Source organism: Epinephelus moara, chromosome 13 (assembly GCF_006386435.1).
Source record: "Epinephelus moara isolate mb chromosome 13, YSFRI_EMoa_1.0, whole genome shotgun sequence".
NCBI classification, from domain to species: Eukaryota; Metazoa; Chordata; class Actinopteri; order Perciformes; family Serranidae; genus Epinephelus; species Epinephelus moara.
Window position 1 is genome coordinate 36793345 of NC_065518.1, and position 19721 is coordinate 36813065.

The 19721-nt window shown below is 39.0% G+C and overlaps 5 protein-coding genes across 9 annotated transcripts in view; 3 read left to right on the forward strand and 2 right to left on the reverse strand.

The window, feature by feature from the left end:
• LOC126399933 (glucagon-like peptide 2 receptor) overlaps positions 1–19721 on the reverse strand; it is a 346627-nt gene that overhangs the window by 211024 nt on the left and 115882 nt on the right. The window lies entirely within an intron of this gene.
• Positions 1–19721, forward strand: part of LOC126399955 (uncharacterized) — a 107731-nt gene that overhangs the window by 67338 nt on the left and 20672 nt on the right. The gene's annotated exons all lie outside the window — the stretch shown is intronic.
• The window catches only part of LOC126399962 (germ cell-specific gene 1-like protein), a 122228-nt gene that overhangs the window by 46731 nt on the left and 55776 nt on the right, over positions 1–19721 (forward strand). The gene's annotated exons all lie outside the window — the stretch shown is intronic.
• LOC126399950 (uncharacterized) lies at positions 5528–9553 on the forward strand. Its single transcript, XM_050060314.1, has 12 exons — positions 5528–5749; positions 5867–5929; positions 6023–6099; positions 6257–6325; positions 6534–6571; positions 6775–6975; positions 7312–7414; positions 7532–7693; positions 7835–7938; positions 8039–8183; positions 8284–8412; positions 8974–9553. Exons 1-8 carry the CDS (start codon positions 5636–5638, stop codon positions 7668–7670), a joined length of 804 nt encoding a protein of 267 aa, XP_049916271.1. The 5' UTR covers positions 5528–5635; the 3' UTR covers positions 7671–7693; positions 7835–7938; positions 8039–8183; positions 8284–8412; positions 8974–9553.
• On the reverse strand, positions 9639–12071 carry LOC126399956 (uncharacterized). The gene is made up of 5 exons (XM_050060325.1): positions 11682–12071; positions 11556–11601; positions 10797–10907; positions 10391–10667; positions 9639–9869 (listed from the first exon to the last, which is right to left on the reverse strand). The coding sequence occupies exons 2-5, from the start codon at positions 11570–11572 to the stop codon at positions 9639–9641; spliced, it is 636 nt and encodes a 211-aa protein (XP_049916282.1). The 5' UTR covers positions 11573–11601; positions 11682–12071.

Here is a 19721-nt window from a genome sequence, read left to right on the forward strand (position 1 = left end):
AGCAACTGTAGTGAGAAAACAGGCTAGCAGAATTCACCAGAGCAGTACAGAGACGCTGTCACAGAAACACCGGAAATGACACAACTCGCTTACCGCAATACGTCAGCACGTCAGTGTCTGAATTCCTTGTTAAGATGGGTTTCTTGAAGCAAGGCAATAGAAGATTTTTCTTTTTTTAAAAATGACAAGATCTTTTTCCTCTTGATGGGATGGTGGGATCCATTTATATTCCAAGAACATACCTTTATTATTTAACATGAAATCCCTATAATGTATGTAATTCCATAAACTGCTTTCCCTTTTCACGCACACCAAACATAAAAAAGACAAAAAAACACAAGCATCTTTTTCCCTCCCCTCCCCTAGACAGTAAGAAGTTAAGTAAGGGTCCATCACCCTTCCTATGGACCTCATCCCAACCTCACTGCTTCCATAACACTTGTCGATGGGGTCTTATGTCTGCCTAACATGATCTTAAGCTAATAAATCAATCAAATTAGTAACCTATAAGCTATAACCAAATTCAGGGTGGATCATTTTTCCACGTTTGTGTGCCAAGATACTAGCAAGGATACATATGTGGTGCGCGCGCGCACACACACACACACACACAGACACACACACACACACACACACACACACACACACACACACACACACACACACACACTATGGAGTACCATACGTTTCAATATACATGCGCAGCTATCGACTGAACGTGTCATGTAGTTTCCCCATTGACTTATAAAGGACCGCTGCACGCTGCGTAATCACACGACGCGGAGTGACTACGCGTAACATTTATGCATTTTTTGCGAACGCATGCATAAACGCACACATGAAGATAATAGAACATTTTTGTCACACGCGCACATGCATGCGCACCATGATGTGCGCATTGTATTTCACGCGTAACAAGAAAATGCGTACTGTACTTACAGCACGTGCACGTCCGTCTGTCACCGTTGGATAAATGTTGTTAAGTGTCCACACACACGCGCGTTCGCACTTGTTGATTCTACGCAACCGGAAGTTTATCTGCATCGCGTTCGCACTTGTTGATTCTACGCAACCGGAAGTTTATCTGCATCGCGCGCACCAGTCCGCGTGCATGAACGCCTCACGTAGTTTTCTTTTCCATTTCGTTCTATTTCTGTGTTCCATTTTCATCCAGTAGATGGTGCCATCGAGCCAATAATACACTCTATATAGACATATATAATTATAGTTTTTTTGTTTACTAAACATGGAGAAGCAGCATTTAGTTTTTATGCTCCACATATCTGGAACAATCTCCCTGAAAACTGCAGGTCTGCTGTAACTCTCAGTTCTTTTAAATCAGGGCTGGAGACTTTTCTGTTTGCTGCTGCCTTTGATTAAATCAAATTTGAGCCTTCTTCTCACACTGCACTGTAACTTTTATTCTGTTTTATCTGTCTTCTGTTTAGGTTTTATTTCTGTCTCCTATCTAGGTTTTAATTCTAACTTAATTGTAGTTACATTAATGTGATTAATGTCTTTTTATGTTGCCTATTGCTTTTACTTGCTGTATATTGAATGTGAAGCACTTTGAATTGCCTTGTTGGTGAAATGTGCTATACAAATAAACTTGCCTTGCCTAGTGAGCTTTACCATAATTTATTTCAGTCAAATATTTTCTTCCAAAATTGGCTGATATTGAAGAAAATACAAAATTAGGCTTCAGACTTTCTGTTCTTCTTTTGCAGTTTGATCTAATACATTTTTTTTAAATACACAACCAAAAAAAAATGGTAACGGTGGGATTCAGTAGGCCTAACGTCTGAGCCACATAGTCAAATAATCCAATAGTTTTCTCAGGATATGTCTTTAACAAAGTTCTCAGCTTCAGGGATTTTTGAAGAGCCTTTTCTGGCCCTCATACTCTACAAAGAGTGTTGCTGGAAAATACAGTCCATACCTTAACTCCATGTCGCGGAGACGCTTCTTCAATGGTTCGAAGGACTTGTGTTTCTCCTGAACAGCTGCGCTGAAGTCTGGGTACAGAAAAAAACTCTTCCTGTTGAACTTCAGCTCTCCAACTTCTCTGGCTCGTCACATAACTTTGATCTTCTGCTGATAACTCACGAATTTAAGGATGATTGGTCTCCCTGCTTGAAGATGCTTGTCTTTCCCAGTCCAGTCATTTCACAGTTAGTAGGCTATTATGGAAGTTTTTACTAGAATTTATTGTTTCTATCCCACACAAGACAATCTACAAACGTGTACCATGATCCACAAATGTTTTGCTTTCCTATTTCGATTCGCAAATACACATAACCCTCTCAGTAAACACGTACTATATATTCACATAAAATGTTAGAGGTTTTACAAATGTTAATAGTTTTACCAGAGCTCATACATGTGAAGTCATATTTATACATTTGTGGATCCACATGTGAAACAGGTTTTGTGTGTTTGTGGAGTGCTTCTGTCAGTTTGTGGGTCATATGACTTCCCTCCTAATTAGGGCCTGAGCACCACATGGTGCAAGACCCTATTGAAACTGAAGGAATTATTATTATTAGGGCCCAGGCACCGACCTCAGTGGGAGGACCCTATTGAAATGCAAGGAATTTGTATTCTTCCTCTAAATGAATTGCCTTTTCGGGGCCTTAACATGCTCGAAAAGTCACGAAACTTTGCACATACATCGCATCTTGTCAAAAATTTGATATTTTAAGGGTTTCATGCTCGGGCACAATTTTCCGCTATTTTGAATTTACTATGCAACTTTTGTGCATTTTTGGCCATTTCAGGGGCCTTCATTTAACAAAGTCCTCCTAGAGATTTAATCTAATTAACTTCAAAGTTGGTCTATCTCATCGAAAGACCTTAAAGGAGAAAACTTATTACAAGCTAGAGTTTTTGTCAATCTGTGTGACCTTGGCAAGGTTCAAATTGACATGTTTTGCCACAAATCAGGAAGTGGTTTGTAACTCCAGCATACATGGTCCAATCTGCCCCAAACTTATCATAATAACACATCTACACAGCAATGATTAGTGATGGTTACAGCGCCCCCTACTGGCAACAGGAAATGACATGTTTTATACTTTGATGTACATCTCCTACAAAGTTGTCCACCTCAAATTTGGTCAAAAAAGCCATAATATTATGGAGTAAGACAACTTCCAAAAAGATGTATCCATGATTCTAACCATTCGTATTCGTAATGTTAAACATTTGTATGTCAATAAAAAAGTTGTACACAAAATTCTGCTGTCATACGCATGAGTCTGAGAAATTGTTTGGGTTAGGATTGTTTTTATATGAGTATGAATCTAAAAGATGTGAGTGCAAAGTCTTGTGAATACAACTCTAATTTCTACGACTACGAAGTCTTCACTGTGAATACGAATTCAAGTTTGTGGGTACGAGTAGAAAAGTGTTCAAATGACGTCACATAGGTCACAGGCAGGTCACAGGGGAAACTAATCGAACCCCGATTGCTCCGAAAGCGCATGCGCAGAAGCCAAAGATGGCTGCAAGCGGTGCACCCAGGGATGCTCGTGGGGATGCAAGTGAAGCATCACAGGTAAAGTCAATAACACATCCAATATTTATTTATTTCATAAAATTGTACTGTTTTAAATAATATACAGTTTATGGACGTACAGACGTACTGCTTAGCTTGCAAGCTAACGACGTGCCGGTGACCCACAGTTAGGCCTAGTGCTTGCATTAGCCTACTAGCATTAACGTTAGAAGTCGGCTTACCTGCAAAATATGAAAAAACTAAACTAAACTAATTTTAGATATAATGTTGACCAAAATACGGCTTTCATCGATTTATAAATTGTGTCAATTGTCGTATATTTCTGCCCATCGTTTGCCTTACTGTAAGTTAAGTCCGGTTTCAGTTCTTCTTTGCTAACTCTGTTCTCGGTCTCGTGCATTTGTTTACAACAAAGCCAGCGGGGAGTCAATCAGTGGATCGATGGATTATCATACACACATTATGACGTGTATATATTTGTAGTCTTATCTGTCATAAATAAGAGATTAGGGGTTATGGGGCGTGTTTGTGTCACGGTGCCGCAGAGACAAGAGCTGGGACACCGGGTTATATTCTCCATGTAAAGAGTTACAAGTCGTTTATTATTTAACCAGCACTATTACTCTGAAGCCGTTTAATCAAGGTAAAAAAAATGAACCATAAGGCAAATGTCCTGCATAGCCACTTGGATCAGAGCGGCGTCCCGAGCAATGGTCTGTTATACAGAAATAACAGACCAACATTGACAACACGCAATAGAGCCCTATAATAATGATTATTATATGCAGTCATTTGCCCGAGATCAGGTGCACAGGTTTGGTTTGCATGGGTCCAGACTGGCTTGTTCTTTGGTGTGGATGCTGACTCAAGCTCAAAAGAAGTTAGTTTGCAGGCATTCTGTGAAATTGTGAGAAGTACCCATGTCTGTAGCATTTGCTATCCAATTTTGTCTTTTTTCTCACTCAGGTCCAATTAAGAGACATCATCAACACAGCACAAAATCTGGTGTTGATGTTAAGTAACAGTGTACCCGCCGCAAATGTCAGGCCAGGCAGACAGGGAACTTCAGGAGAATCTGATGTTGGACAGGGAGTGCAGTCAACAGTGAGGCAACCTCAGCAGGCAGTGCAACAACTTACAAGATCTCAAAACAAATGGACTGTCAGTAAAACAAGAAATGGCGCGGTAGGGTACATGGGTCATTTATTGCATTCCCAGTTCAGGCACATAACAGGTCCCTGATTCTGATTCAGTCAGAAGGCAGTGAAACAGCTGCAGATTTTTTAATTTTATAATTTATTTTCTGCAGCTTCAGACCATCGCCATGTAAACTATTGCATAAAACAAATTAAACAAATTTACATAACCTAACATAATCATTTAGTTTTCTGAGTTAGCTTGTTTGTTTTTTTGTTGATGGAATATAAAAGATGAGAATAATAGTATGCTATCTTTTTTAGGTCTTTTCCAGGATTTTTTCAAAAGGAGGCAAGGGGCAAAGGGCGTTTTGCACCATTCAGGAAAAAAGAATCTGGGAGGAGCTTTTTGGTGAACTTTTTTCTTCTTGACAAACAATATGAAAAAACACCAAAAGGCGAAGAGGAACTGCCACTCATGTTGGCTGGCCTTGGAAAACGTTCACTATCTATATCTGAAAACATGACACATTCAGAGGTACGTTATTATTAATTTACTGCCTTGTGTCAAGTCATGTCTCAAGAGAAAAATGCCCATCTTAGAGTCCATCTTGACACATGATTTAATTAATATTTGCATGATGAAATAAACAGTAGCTCATAAATATAAGTCATTGCAATAAAGCTTTAACTATTGTTTTGTCTCTTAAGTTTTCAGATTTGCTTTTGAGTGCATATGCAAGACTGGCAAATATCTGTGGTGGCTGGATGCTGAACAAGTCCACAGGTATGTAGGCGTATATACACTGGATTAATGTTGTTTCAAAATACTCTACATATGAGTAGTTACTCTATATTCAGATTTGTTTAGTATCCATAAAATTTCAATTTTAGGTATGCAAAATACACATAGTACATTTATCCTTTACAAGAAGAACTTGATACAATTCCATTACCACCTGAAGCAAAGGAGTTTGAGAACATGCCCAAAGCCCAGTGTACAACCTGCAAGAAAATGGTTCCTCTTCAGATTCTTCCATTACATATCAAGGAATGCAAGACAGAATTTGTAGATTTGTCCTCTTCTGCGGAAGAGGTATGTCAAAGTTGAGTCTTTTAGACTTTATTTCACAGCTGTTTATATTGGAAAATGAGATGTTATTCTGTATTATGCTCTAAACACTTACGTATTACTATTGTTTTTCTCCCCCAGGAAAGCTGCAACGAAGAACGTGAAGATGAATTACCAGATTCCATTAGCAGCCAGGAAGGCAAGGTGAAATTGTTTGTGCCTTCCTAGTAAATTAAGATATTAATGTTAGGGATAATGTGAGGGTTTATTCACATGCCTGGTGAATTCTGTTTTAAGTCAGCAGAATGTCCTGTGTGCAACAATGCATTTCAAGCTGACATAATTGAGATCCATGCAGCCACATGCGGATTACGGTAATATTAATGATTTTAGTGTATCTTTTTTCATGTATGTCTACGTTCATTTAACAAATTACATCTAAGAGGATTGCCTTGCAATTTTTCATATGTATGCAAGTGTTTATGTCAAGATAATTTAGGACAAGCTGTTTTCTTTATGTGTGCACTGCAGACCTACAGAAAATGACGGCCATGAGTCAAGTGGATCAGTGCCAGTCAGTCAAATCAGTACCTTTCAAAGGTAATATTGTACATTAGGTAATTATGGTCACAAATGATGTCATCTGGATAATATACACTTTAAAGAGATACTGCAGTATCAATCTTGACATCTTTTTTCCTGTTGGAAAGCTTTTTAATATGTGTGGACTGTGATCACCGAGAAATGTGGTAATCCAAAAACATGGTATGTTTGTGACATATTTTGTTCTTGTCTTGACTTACATGAGGCCTGCTTTCATCCCTTACAATTTCACCAGTATAGGAGGTGAGGCAATCATTGTACCATGCCACACCCCAACACCTGGAATAATTGTAGCAAACAGCTAGGACATTATACAGACAGTATAACCATGTCTAATTTTGTTTGTTATTCAAATGCTCAGTGTTGAACAAGAAATAAATAAGTAAATAAAGCCATGTTGGTGTCTATTTTAATGTTTAATTTTTGTCTTTTGTTTTTAATTCCAGTGCTGAGGAAATCTTGGATTGGATCGCTTTACAAGTTAATGAAACAGACACATTTTCCATCTGTGTGTCGAGAACTGACTTCTTCAGCAGAGGCATGCAACAATGGCAGCGGCAGAAGAAGACATCACCCAAATGTAGACTTAAGGTCACATTCTTTGGCAGGCATCGACACTGGGGCCCTTAGCAGAGAATTCCTCACAGGTAAAAATGTTTGTCTATATTTCCTTTCACAATAAGATAAAATTTGTGCACATCAAATTCTTACAAGGTGAGGTATAGGATAAAAGATAATCAAGAACAAAAAGGAAAGGAATTATCCGCACACTCTGGTTATAGTTCCAAGAGTTTTTATTAGACTGATGTGAGGATAATTTCTTCTCCTTATTTGTCCATATTCGTCAAATCAGACACACTTGACACACTGTCAACATCAGCAGGGGGTCTGTCATGGTGTAGTGGGCTCGAATGCTAATTAAACTGAGGAAAAGGAGAGACAGATGAAACCTTTTGAATTTCCTGTATTTTGCTGTTTTGCAGAAATGCTAGCAGAGATTGAAAACAGACTCTTTGTTGGAGGGCCAGATAAGAAAGGGAAGAATCCTGTGTATTGTCTCAACAGTTTGGACTCTAACTACTTCAGGTGTGCAGTGAAATTCATTGTGTGTTTTCTTCAGCATATTAATTGCAATATCATTTAAGTATATCATTGTAAATATATTCAGGCAGTTTATATGCTGTGTTGTTTTGTTTTGGTTAGGAGTGCAGGAGAGGTCATGGCAGCTAGCCTGGCACAAGGCAGACCTTGTCCTAACTTCACGCGCGAGTGGTGCTTCAAATATCTCTGCTCCGGTGACTCCGACAGCATTCTAGTGTCTGCCAGTGATGTAACAGATTAGAACTGTCACTGCTTATTGAGAGGGTAAATACAATTTTATCAAATTTAGTAATTGCATTAACCTCATTATGATATGGCTTGCATAATTACTTTTTTGGTTTGTTGCTTTTACAGAACAATGATAAAATAAAAATGAATTTCACTTAACACCTACTCTGTTTTCAGATAAACAGCGCCACTAATGATAACATCAGTGACCTGGTCGATGATATTGTGACCTGCGGATACACTGGACTCATGTCCATTGAAAAAAGAGACAGCATGATCAGGTATGTTTGGTGACATTTTTGTTTTTCATTAAGGCATCCAATAGGTTTACCAGGTTTACTAATAAAGTATATTCTTCTGATGAAACATTTTGTCCATTAGAACTGTCATACTTCACTCCACCATGAGAGTCCTCCCCATGCTTGACCAGCTCAGAAAAGGCCTGCAGCTGTATGATCTCCCAAAAGTCATGAAGAGTCATCAAGATCTCTGCCAAAAACTGTTCATTCCAGGGGAAGATGATGAGGTATATTATTACATTTTTGACTGCTTTTAATTTAGCATGAATATCTTTGCAAGAATTATAATGTTTATGCAGACTGAAATGCCCTTCTTTCTTCTTAAAGGCGGATGCAGCCTTCCTTCTGGAGATCAGCTCCGTCCTGTCTACAGTGAAACTGGTTCTGCCAAGCACCAAAAGGAAGTAAACATCATGAACTTTCTCCAGGACTTCTTCCAGGACATTGAGGATTCTGGTATGTTTTAGCCAAGATAGGGTAATAAAGAGATTAACTTTTTCTGTTATCCTGCAGTACATTTTCTATAGTGCAGTGTAAATGGTTAATCCTGCAGTACATTTTCTATAGTGCAGTGTAAATGGTTAATCGATTCAAACTATACAACCCATTAAATCTTAAGCATTTGTGGAAACTTCATGTCACTATTTAAATGAATGTAACTGACGAAATGTAATATTGTGAGCTCTAGGATAACACTGTTTCATTAAACTAGACATGGATGACTAACATATGGATGACTTGTACAGTTATATTGACAATAACAGGGTGTCTGAACAATTGCCACAACATTGCCTGTCATCCAGTCAACAAATACAGCTTTTGTTAAAATCTCTATGTAATTTCATCTTTGATTTATCAAATGTTCTGATACTCAAAAAAAGTCAATGAGTTTTGTATATGTAAGGGATTTTAGCAATTTAAAAACTAAATGTATTGTTTTCAGTTCAGACTAACATTGTGTTCATCTCTTCTCTAAGAACATGTTCAGACTAACATTGTGTTCATCTCTTCTCTAAGAACATGAGGGCCCCAGCAACAGCAGCGTTACTCCAGAAGGCTTGACTGTAGGATGACTGGACAACGACACAAGCCTGTTCTGCCAAGTGAGAAGGACTTTGTCATAAATATGAAATTCCACCATGACTGTGACACAGAACACACAGTTTGTTTTCCAACTGTAAGCACCTGCAGTCGTACAGTCACATTCCCTTCAGCTCACCTGAAAACATACAGTGAATTCAATAACATTATGACACTAGCCGTACGCCACGGGCAAACTTTTGACAGGGTGTAGCCACTCAGATTAAAGGAAAACAACTAGAACTGCAACATTTCATTCTTTCATCATTTTATTTGACAACTTCCTGTTTGTCATCTTTTTTTGTTTTCACTGTTACAAAACCATTGCTTTTCTATTAATGATTGTTTACTCCAAAGTTAGTTTTTACCTCCATGTTACTCTTCAGAATACCCACAGTCATTTTTTGTTTTTGAGTCAAGTTGGAAAAGTCACAAATATAATTCTTATGACTCTTGTGGAGATTTCATGGAAAAGTTTTAAATAAATGTTGGGACTCCTGTCTCATGTTAAACTGAACAGATGTCAGGCATGCATTTTTTGAAACAAGTAGACTGCCTGCAAATGTTCACTTTTAGACCACTGCATCTTTTTCAAGGTCATGTTACATGTCAGGCATTTCTTGTGTTGCCATTAGACTTTCAATACACTGAACCATTGTTATGTAAATGTCTCTACCAAATGATTCTGATGAGGCCAAGAGATTTATCATGGACTGTACAGTTTCCATAATATCAGGAGTCAGAGGGCACTCAATTTCCTGGACTTGAACTCCATATGGTTCCTCATGCACAGCATCAAACATCTCCCAGTCAGTTCCATATAGCTCCATGTTCTGGGGAAAAAAACCAAACAAACAACTTTTTAATGTCATTTTATATGAACCAGCATTTGTTAGCCCAATAGAATAACTGTCTGAGTCATAATACATGGTGAATCTGCAGTGTTAGGGGAACTAGGTAGATATCACAATGTAGCCAAAATATGAGTTAGACAATTAAGTTATAAGGCTAATGATTGAGAAACATTTTAACAACATTTAACCAGAGAATAAAATGTGTATATTGTTCAAGCAATCAGAACATTGAGTACATCTATTATAAATTTTGCTTTGCTGACTTGCTCTATTTGTGTGATCACCTCAATTAAGTATTACACACTTACTTGTATATCATTTTTTCAACAAATTGCTCCTGAATTTTAACCTTCTACTTCTTCCACATTGTTGTGTTGAAGATAATGACCCCATTCAAATATTAAAAATTCAATTGTATATATATTAACCTAATCCTCCACATAATCAGGTTCAAAACTTGTCAACTGCACTTTGCCTTTGTAAACACCACCTCAACAAACCTGCAAATCTTCATTCGGGTCACAAGGTTTCTTCGTGTGGCCCAAAACCCAGAGCTGGTTTGGGGAGAGTCCACCTTCAGACCGTAAAGGATGGTTGTCCCAGCCTTCTGTGAAGGTGTGAAGGGCCTCTGCCAGGCGTGGAAGGAAGACATAGTGGGCACAAAACAGATGAACAACATCTGCCAAATGCAACAGGCCATCTTCCTCGAGACTGTGAAGAACTTCATAGTAAAGGTGTGTCACGCTGGTCCAGACATCTCGCCAGAGGCGTTCTATCCTAGATCAGAAAGAGGAATTATTCAGCTGAAAATTTTAATTATCTGACTGAAAATACTTTATAACAATACTTTTTCCATTTTACATCTTATATGATATACTGTAAATTATGTGAATTATTTATTATAACCTTTGATTATGCACACTGCGCCCAGCTATGAAGCTCCCTCTTCCAGTGCCTTTCACAGTGAACATGGTTTCAGCAATTGAGACATTTTCAACGCCTTCATCGCCCCTGACCCTTGAAAATACATGGAAGAAATGTATTCATCACAACAAAATATTCCATCAACTATTACTGAAATGAGTAATTAGGATAATGAAACAATAGACCAAGTTCATGTCATTGTTTATCTGGAAGGCCAGCCATAGTTTTCCACTGCCTTCAGAAAAAATGAATGAGCAGTGTTTGAGCGGTTATTTGTTGCAGGTTCCAGATAGAAAATCTGTATAGAAAGACAGTGTTTGAATCTGCAGAGGCAAAATATTAAGGCCTACAACACATAAGATAAGTTATCTTTATTTAAAATGTTTATTCCCTGCTCTTCTCCTCCTGTACCTCTGCCTTTGTCTCATCCCACCTGCCTTCTTCATCCTCCTGCTACTCTTGACCTCTCTTTAAACTCCTCCCTTTCTTCTCATTATTTTCTCCTCCCCTCCCTCCTCCCACCATTTTTTTTCCCATATGATTGACCAGTCAGTATTGCTCCCTAAAATTGCAATCTGGGTCTATCTACTTAAGGTGACAGAATAATATATGATAAAATTCATTGTTAATAATGTGTGTGAACCATGTAGGTAACACATATGCAGTTTGTGATAGAACAGTGAATACATGAATACAAACACATTCAGAGATAATAAAGCACTGCAATAAAAGGTGACAAACCTTTCTCGAGTACCCATCTATAGCGCCAAATATGACGATGTTGTACCTAGAAAACAAAATATGAATTGACAATGAGCAGTGCCCCCAAATAAGTAAATATGTGAATAAGTCTAATATAAGTCTTACCGTATGAGCTTATGATTGGTGTCTATATGGACTAACGACAAAGGCCCTTGCACAAAATATTTCCTCCTCACTATGCAGCCCAGCCATGTCATTCTCTCCAAAACTCCTGGAGCATCAACTCTGTGCGTGGACTCTTTAATACGATCCCACTGAACCCGATGTCCATCGGCTTGCAGACAGCCTTTTACCATGCGATATCCTGCATTTGGGATCCGGCATTTGATGGACTGGACTGCATTATCCAATTCACTGTCAGTTAGGGTGCTGTATGTGGACTGCGTGGACAAGCCAAGTTCACGCATGCGCCTGAAAATTGTGCTCTGGCTGACACCCAACACACTGGCGATGCAAGACCCTGGTAAGGGGACGTCGATGAGCCGAGACAGAAGCTCCTCAGAAAAAATGAACTTTGGTCGGCCTCTTTCTCCAGCTCTAATAAAAGCACAGGGACTCTCTTGGGAAACAGCTGCGTGGATCTTACTTTGCAGGGATAAAAGACAAGACACAATTTCAGCTGGGATGTTTAAAGTACTGGAGGCAGCTGTCAGAATGAATGCTTCTTGATTTACAATGTATTGTAAATAGTCCAAGTTCAAGTGTGGTTGATTCAACACATCTGTAATCCTCGATTTCAGACGTTCCAATAACCGAGTGGCCACTGGTCCCTGTAAACAACAAATGCCACTGTTAACATAGTCGTTTACCAACATACAGTGTTTTATAAATTCCACATAGGCTGGACAGACATTCAAAATAATTTTGTATTTTTAGCAAAATAATATACCAATCATAAGCATTCGAGTTAATACAATAAATGTCAATTATTATTACTCTGATCCAAGAGGCTATGCAGGACATTTGCCTTATGGTTCATTTTTTTTACCTTGATTAAACGGCTTCAGAGTAATAGTGCTGGTTAAATAATAAACGACTTGTAACTCTTTACATGGAGAATATAACCCGGTGTCCCAGCTCTTGTCTCTGCGGCACCGCGACACAAACACGCCCCATAACCCCTAATCTCTTATTTATGACAGATAAGACTACAAATATATACACGTCATAATGTGTGTATGATAATCCATCGATCCACTGATTGACTCCCCGCTGGCTTTGTTGTAAACAAATGCACGAGACCGAGAACAGAGTTAGCAAAGAAGAACTGAAACCGGACTTAACTTACAGTAAGGCAAACGATGGGCAGAAATATACGACAATTGACACAATTTATAAATCGATGAAAGCCGTATTTTGGTCAACATTATATCTAAAATTAGTTTAGTTTAGTTTTTTCATATTTTGCAGGTAAGCCGACTTCTAACGTTAATGCTAGTAGGCTAATGCAAGCACTAGGCCTAACTGTGGGTCACCGGCACGTCGTTAGCTTGCAAGCTAAGCAGTACGTCTGTACGTCCATAAACTGTATATTATTTAAAACAGTACAATTTTATGAAATAAATAAATATTGGATGTGTTATTGACTTTACCTGTGATGCTTCACTTGCATCCCCACGAGCATCCCTGGGTGCACCGCTTGCAGCCATCTTTGGCTTCTGCGCATGCGCTTTCGGAGCAATCGGGGTTCGATTAGTTTCCCCTGTGACCTGCCTGTGACCTATGTGACGTCATTTGAACACTTTTCTACTCGTACCCACAAACTTGAATTCGTATTCACAGTGAAGACTTCGTAGTCGTAGAAATTAGAGTTGTATTCACAAGACTTTGCACTCACATCTTTTAGATTCATACTCACATAAAAACAATCCTAACCCAAACAATTTCTCAGACTCATGCGTATGACAGCAGAATTTTGTGTACAACTTTTTTATTGACATACAAATGTTTAACATTACGAATACGAATGGTTAGAATCATGGATACATCTTTTTGGAAGCTGTCTTACTCCATATAATATGAGACCTTGATGATGCTTTAAACTGTGAGTTTTTATCAAAACGCGTCACCGTGGCACATGGTGAAATTTGAAGTTTGGCCAAAACACAGCAATTTCACATTAACTTTAGTCTTCAATCTGCCTGAAACTTGACATGCTCCTGATATGAGTTTTGTCAATGGGTGTGGCAAAATGGCTTGGCCACGCCCTTTAAAGATCAGCCCAAGGGGCATGTTTCACCAACATGCACAGAAATTGGTACACAAATGTTTCACACCCTGACGCACAAAAGGCCTCTTGGACCCATAGGCCAAACCCAACAGGAAGTTGGTCATTTTGAATTTCATGGTCAATTTCGGTGTTTTACACGCTTTGTATTTCAACAAACTCCTTCTGCAGACATAATCCGATTGACTTCAAAAGTGTTTCATACCATCTCGACAACTTTGTTATCAAAAGTTGTTACATGATTTTGCAGCATTGAATGATGTGACCGTGGCGTGGCATCAAGTTTTGATGTTTCGCGACATTTGATATTAGTCTTGCCCTGAACACATCTATATGACGATATTCAGTCATATGCATAGCGCCACCTACTGGCAACAGGAAGTTCGTCTTTTCAGACATTTATCTTTTGATTTTCCTGAACTTTACATGCTGTGGTGTATATTTGATGTACAAAAATATGATGTATGATTAGTCGTTCTCCAGTGCCCCATAGTGGAAAGAGGAAGTGGTACAAAATGTGAAATAGGTCATTCCAGTGCCCACACTCTATCAAGGATATGCCATCTCAGTCCTGCGTGCAGTGTCTGACTTTCACAGAAATTAATAGCTGTTGTTGTGTAAATTTACATGTGAAATGGCTTTCGTTGGTGGGCAGGGCAAAATGGCTTTGTCACGTTCCTTAAAGAAGAAGGCATGTTTCACCAACAGGCACGGAAATCGGTACACATGTGTACTGACCAATGTGAAGACAGTGACATGTCACCAAATGGTGCTGGCATGACAGCATGGCAAAGTTTGATGTTTCACCAAAACATAGCAGTTGGCATTAACTTAAATGTTCTTTGTTCAATCTGCCTGAAACTTCACATGCTCCTTAATTGTCTAGGCCTGGACACATGATATGAGTTTCTTTGTTATTATTTTGTGCCTTGAAATAAATCTCCTTTTTGAGGCCTTTAACATACTCAAAACACGGCAATTTTTAATCGCCGTGTAAATTTACATGTGATATGGCTTTCATCAGTGGATAGGGCAAAATGGGTTGGCCACGCCACTTTAAAGGCAGCCCTGGTGGCATGTTTCACCGATTTGCACGAAAGTCAGTACACAGGTCTATCATATCCAGATGCACAAAAAAGTCTCTTGGACCCATCGTCTAAACCCAACAGGATGTTGGCAATTCTGAATTACGTGGTCATTTTCGGCATTTCAATTCAATCAATCAATCAATTTTATTTATTAAGCCCAATATCACAAATCACAATTTGCCTCACAGGGCTTTACAGCATACGACATCCCTCTGTCATTTCCCATGTGTTATATTTTAACAAACTCCTCCTACAGAATTAATTGGATTGGCTTTAAAATTGTTTTGTGCGAGCTTGACCACTTTGTGATCAGAAGTTATTAGAAGATCTACCTCATGTTAAAGGGCACACCAGCTGCAGAGTGTTGAATTTTGATATCTCGCCATAAAACACAAATTTGCTTTAACTTTAGAGTAAATGATCTCTACCAAATTTCACATAGTTCATTTAAGTCCCGTCCTGAGCACATCTATATGACAATATTCCATGATAGTCATAGCACCACCTAGTGGTGACAGAAAATGGCATGTTTTAGACACTGATGTGCTCCTCCTCGCAGGTTGACCATATCCACATCAAATGAGGTCAGAAAGGCCCTAAGACATTGTAATGACATATTGTGAAGACTGTGAAGTTTGACAACACGGCCATGCCATGACAACATAGTGAAGGTTGACCTTTGGCCAGTACATAGCAATTGACATTAACTTAAGTGTACTCGGCCTAATCTGCCTGAAAGTGAACATGCTCCTTGATAGTGTAGTCTACATCCGTGTGACAATGAGAAGCTATACTCATAGCACTACCTATTGGGGAAGGAAGTGTCCTTGAATTCCTTCCACCTGTATCAGAGGTGCCAGCACCTCGTATACCAGTCTGCTTCTGCAAGATGGTCACGTTTGCTGCACACCTCAATGGGTGCAGGGGTGCGAGGGCCCGCCCAATGTTGCTTGCCGCTTTAATTGTTTATGTAATTTTGTCCAATTCCTACTGCAGCAGCTCTTTAGAAAAATATCTGTGTTACTCGCCAAATCACATGAGATGACAAACTTCAGTCTGCACCAAGATGACTAAAACAAGAGAGTAACACTAGGTGCGGTTACATGATGGCTTTTCATTCAGAATGAAATAAATGTGAATGAAATCATTTGGAATTAAAGTTTTTCCAGGTAGTTTACATGGGAAATATTCATTCCGAATGAGGGTTTACATGGGAGATCAGTTTAATCGCCTTTATTTGGGTCTGCGCAAGGTTTGGGGCAGGGGAGGTTTCTGATTGGATAGGGGGTGGGGCAGATGTTACGAGTACCGGAAGAAAACATTGTAGACCTCCCTCCGGATAACAAGATGTTTGACGACGCCGTTCTTAGTGCCTTTTTCGGGATTGTTTTGCTTATATTCTTGAAGCAGCAGTAGGCTACGACAACAACCTTGTTCTGCTAATGCTTCGTTTGTTGAGGAGGAGAAGGGAGGAGTAAAAGATCTAAATACTTCTTCCACCACAGCAACTGTGTGTCAAATTAGTCCATTTATTCGATGCTAAAACATCATGGGAATTACCATTAACACGCTATTGAAAAGTAGCATCGTAATTACAAAAATATTATTCTTACAAATTATCCATTTTATTCATACTTACAGGCATAAATTCACCATGCTGTGTGGAAAACGAACTCATAGCAGCTGACTTCTTTCCTTGTTGTTTCCAATCGTTGTTGAATGTTACTCTCTTGTTTTTATCTTCTTGGTACAGACTGAAGTTCTGTCATCTTATGTAAAAGAATGTCACCACCTGCTGATTTGACAAATTGCACATCACACAGATATTTTTCTACAGATGTGCTATGGTGACATTTTCATGTGAAATTAAAGTACTTGTTTAAAGAGTAAGGTAAGCACATTTAAAAATCAATTTGTATTTTTGTGGATTTGACTTTACACAACACAAATATAAAAAGACATGTTTGTGGATAGTTAAATGTTTGTGGATCATTGTACATATTTGTAGATTGTCCTGTGTGGGTTAAAAATAATTAAGTCCAATAAAAACTTCCATAGACTACTGTATCCCCAGCCGTACTGTGAGAGCTTTACACTTCATGACTTTCCACACTTGAGTGCAGAGATTATTTTATTTTGAAAGCTGACTGCTCAGTGTTATCAGCCTTGTTGCCCACCAGGACAAATAGCGGTAATAGGGAGTCCTGCAACTGTCAACATAGTATTTTTGCAAATATGTTTTAACGTCCTGCATTGTTTGTCAAATGTCCAGGTTTTATACAAATCAAATGTGGCACCCCTATTTGTGAATAACTTTATCGGCTAACATTACAAAGCAAGCAACACCAGATCAATATAACACAGCTTAGGTACAGCTAGCTGGCTAACTTAGATTGCTCGCTCACTAATATTATTGCCAGCAAAATACTATCTGAGTGAATATGTCAGTTGGCTAGCTTGCCAAATTACTTCCCCCACTGCTAATGTGATCCATAATACTCATGTATGTCTTGAAATGATATTGATTTAATGAACAATAAATGATGTAATGTATAAAGTGCTTATCACTAGCAAAGAGCAACGACCAATGTTCTAACCGTAACCTGAGCTAAGGTTAGCCATCTAGCTTCTATTCTAATGAATGTGAAGTTGGTTGCTTAGTAGTATCAGCTGATAAAGTAATTTGCAAACAACAAGCTGCTTAGTATAATGGAGCCAATAGTCTAAATGAAATATAGGAACATTGCAGATAGCAACATTTTTCTAAATATGATTGAAATTTATTTTTCCAGTCCTCTATCAACATGATGATGGTTAGTCACAGCCAGTGTCTTATTTGTCACTGTTTTGACCAAGGCTTAGATGCTTGATCGCAAATACAGAGTGCACATACTGGAGTGCAAGCGACAGGGTGCTATCGCAGTTTACATAATGGCCTCAGAGAAAGAGGTCTCTAATAACAAGTAATATACAGAACCTTTATGTAAGTACGGACAAGCTTTAAAAAATTTCAACATTTTTGGAAAATGCATTTATTAGCTTTCTTTCCACAAGATACATGAGAAGATAGTGCTGTGTCCAAATCACTCACTATATTATAGTGCACTATATAGTGAGTTTGCCATATTATAGTGCTGTCCAGACCTGTTGTACAAGTACATATGATATAAACAAAGAATGACTGATACTGGGTGGCATTTCCTCAGAGTTCCAAAAGTTGTTTTAAAAAGAGTACTTAAAGAAGTATTTTTTGATGGTAGTATAGTTTGTTTGTCTTTGTAACGACAAGCACGACGCACAAAAATAATGTTTAATGGGAGCAGAGGAGTGCATCACAACACAACTATGTTTTTTATTAATTTTGGAAAACATGTTCAATAATAATATTGTGTATTAAGCCTAACAATGCATGTTGGTATTACTATAGATGGTCCAGCCAGTGTTGATCTGGCATTTTTTTAAGGATGCAATGGCATAATTAATGGGGCAGAGAAATTACTTTGTAGACTGGTCCTTGGACCATCACCTCTCTGGCAGTGAAGGAACCGGAGCTGGTGCAGGAAGTGGAGTGGTACTTACAAGATGTGGGGCTCACTTCTGTGCATAGCACTGTTTATAAAAACAAACTCAAGGAAACAGGCTGGACTCTTGCCTTTTCTGGAGTTGCCCAAGGTGAGGGGCTGGGGGGTGGGGGTGGGGATACTTACGAGCCCCCAAAGAAGCACCACCATTTTAGAGTTCTCCCTATGGAACAAGAGGCCTTTATGTGACTGTGAGTCGCTGAGAGATCTCCGACCATTGTTTGTGGAGTACTGGAGTACCCGGCCTTCTTTGAGTCTCTGGGGGGTGTCCTAGAAAGGGTACCGACTTGGGATTTCATAGTTCTGCTGGGGGATTTACACACACATGTGGGCAATAATGGATAAACCTGGAGGGAGGTGACTGGGAAGAATGACCTGCCTGATCTAAACCAGAGTGGTGTTTTATTATTGGAACTTCTGTGCTTGTCATGGCTCAGCCATAACCAACATCATGTTTGGTGTTCTCACCATGATCTTGAATTATATGGCTACAAGGCAAGGTACCAACCAGCGATGCCCATCCTTTATCTTGTGCAGCCACTAGAGAGCTTGATGATCTGTCTCCTGGATGAACTGGTGCCTTAGTGGGTGATATGTAAGGGATGGAGTGGCCCATTTCATGGCCAGGCACTCCTTTTTAGTCACAGAGTATCGCGTCCTGTCCAGCAGCTTCCGACTGAGAGACATGACTGGTTTCCCCTTCCCTTCAACTTCTTGCAGCAATACAGCCCCATTGCTCCTCCCTGAGCCATCTGTCTAAAGGGCTAATGGCATACGACATCCCTCTGTCCTTTGGACCTTCACAGTGGATAAGGAAAAACTCCCCCCAAAAAAACCTTTAACGGGGGAAAAAAATGGTAGAAACCTCACAAAGAGCAACTGAGGAGGGATCTTTCTTCCAGGACGGACAGACGTGCAATAGATGTTGTACAGAACAGATCAACATAATAAATTTACAGTAATCCATATGACACAATGAGACATAAAGAGAGACAGAGAGAAATGCAGAACAGACAGTAATGACAGTAGCTTACAACCAGAGGTGGAAAGAGTACTGAAAATTTGTACTCAAGTACAAGTACTGTTACATTGCTTAAATTGTACTCAATTACAAGTAAAAGTACTGGTGTTTAAAAAATACTTAAGTAAAAGTACAAAGTACTCTTTTAAAAAACTACTCAGAGTATTAATTACTTTTAACTGATGGATGTTTTATTGCGTCGTCAATAGCAGGCATTCGATTCGATTC

Bases quoted from the DNA above. Each gene is read 5' to 3' on its own strand.
- LOC126399956 (XM_050060325.1), bottom strand. The intron at 10,668-10,796 runs GTTATAATAAAT...TTTCTGATCTAG, and splicing joins CGCAGTGTGCATAATCAAAG to GATAGAACGCCTCTGGCGAG. The intron at 9,870-10,390 runs GTTTGTTGAGGT...TTTTTTCCCCAG, and splicing joins ACCCGAATGAAGATTTGCAG to AACATGGAGCTATATGGAAC.
- LOC126399950 (XM_050060314.1), top strand. From the start codon at position 5,636: ATGCCCAAAGCCCAGTGTACAACCTGCAAGAAAATGGTTCCTCTTCAG. The intron at 6,572-6,774 runs GTGAGGCAATCA...TTTTAATTCCAG, and splicing joins CAATTTCACCAGTATAGGAG to TGCTGAGGAAATCTTGGATT. The intron at 7,415-7,531 runs GTGTGCAGTGAA...TGTTTTGGTTAG, and splicing joins TTGGACTCTAACTACTTCAG to GAGTGCAGGAGAGGTCATGG.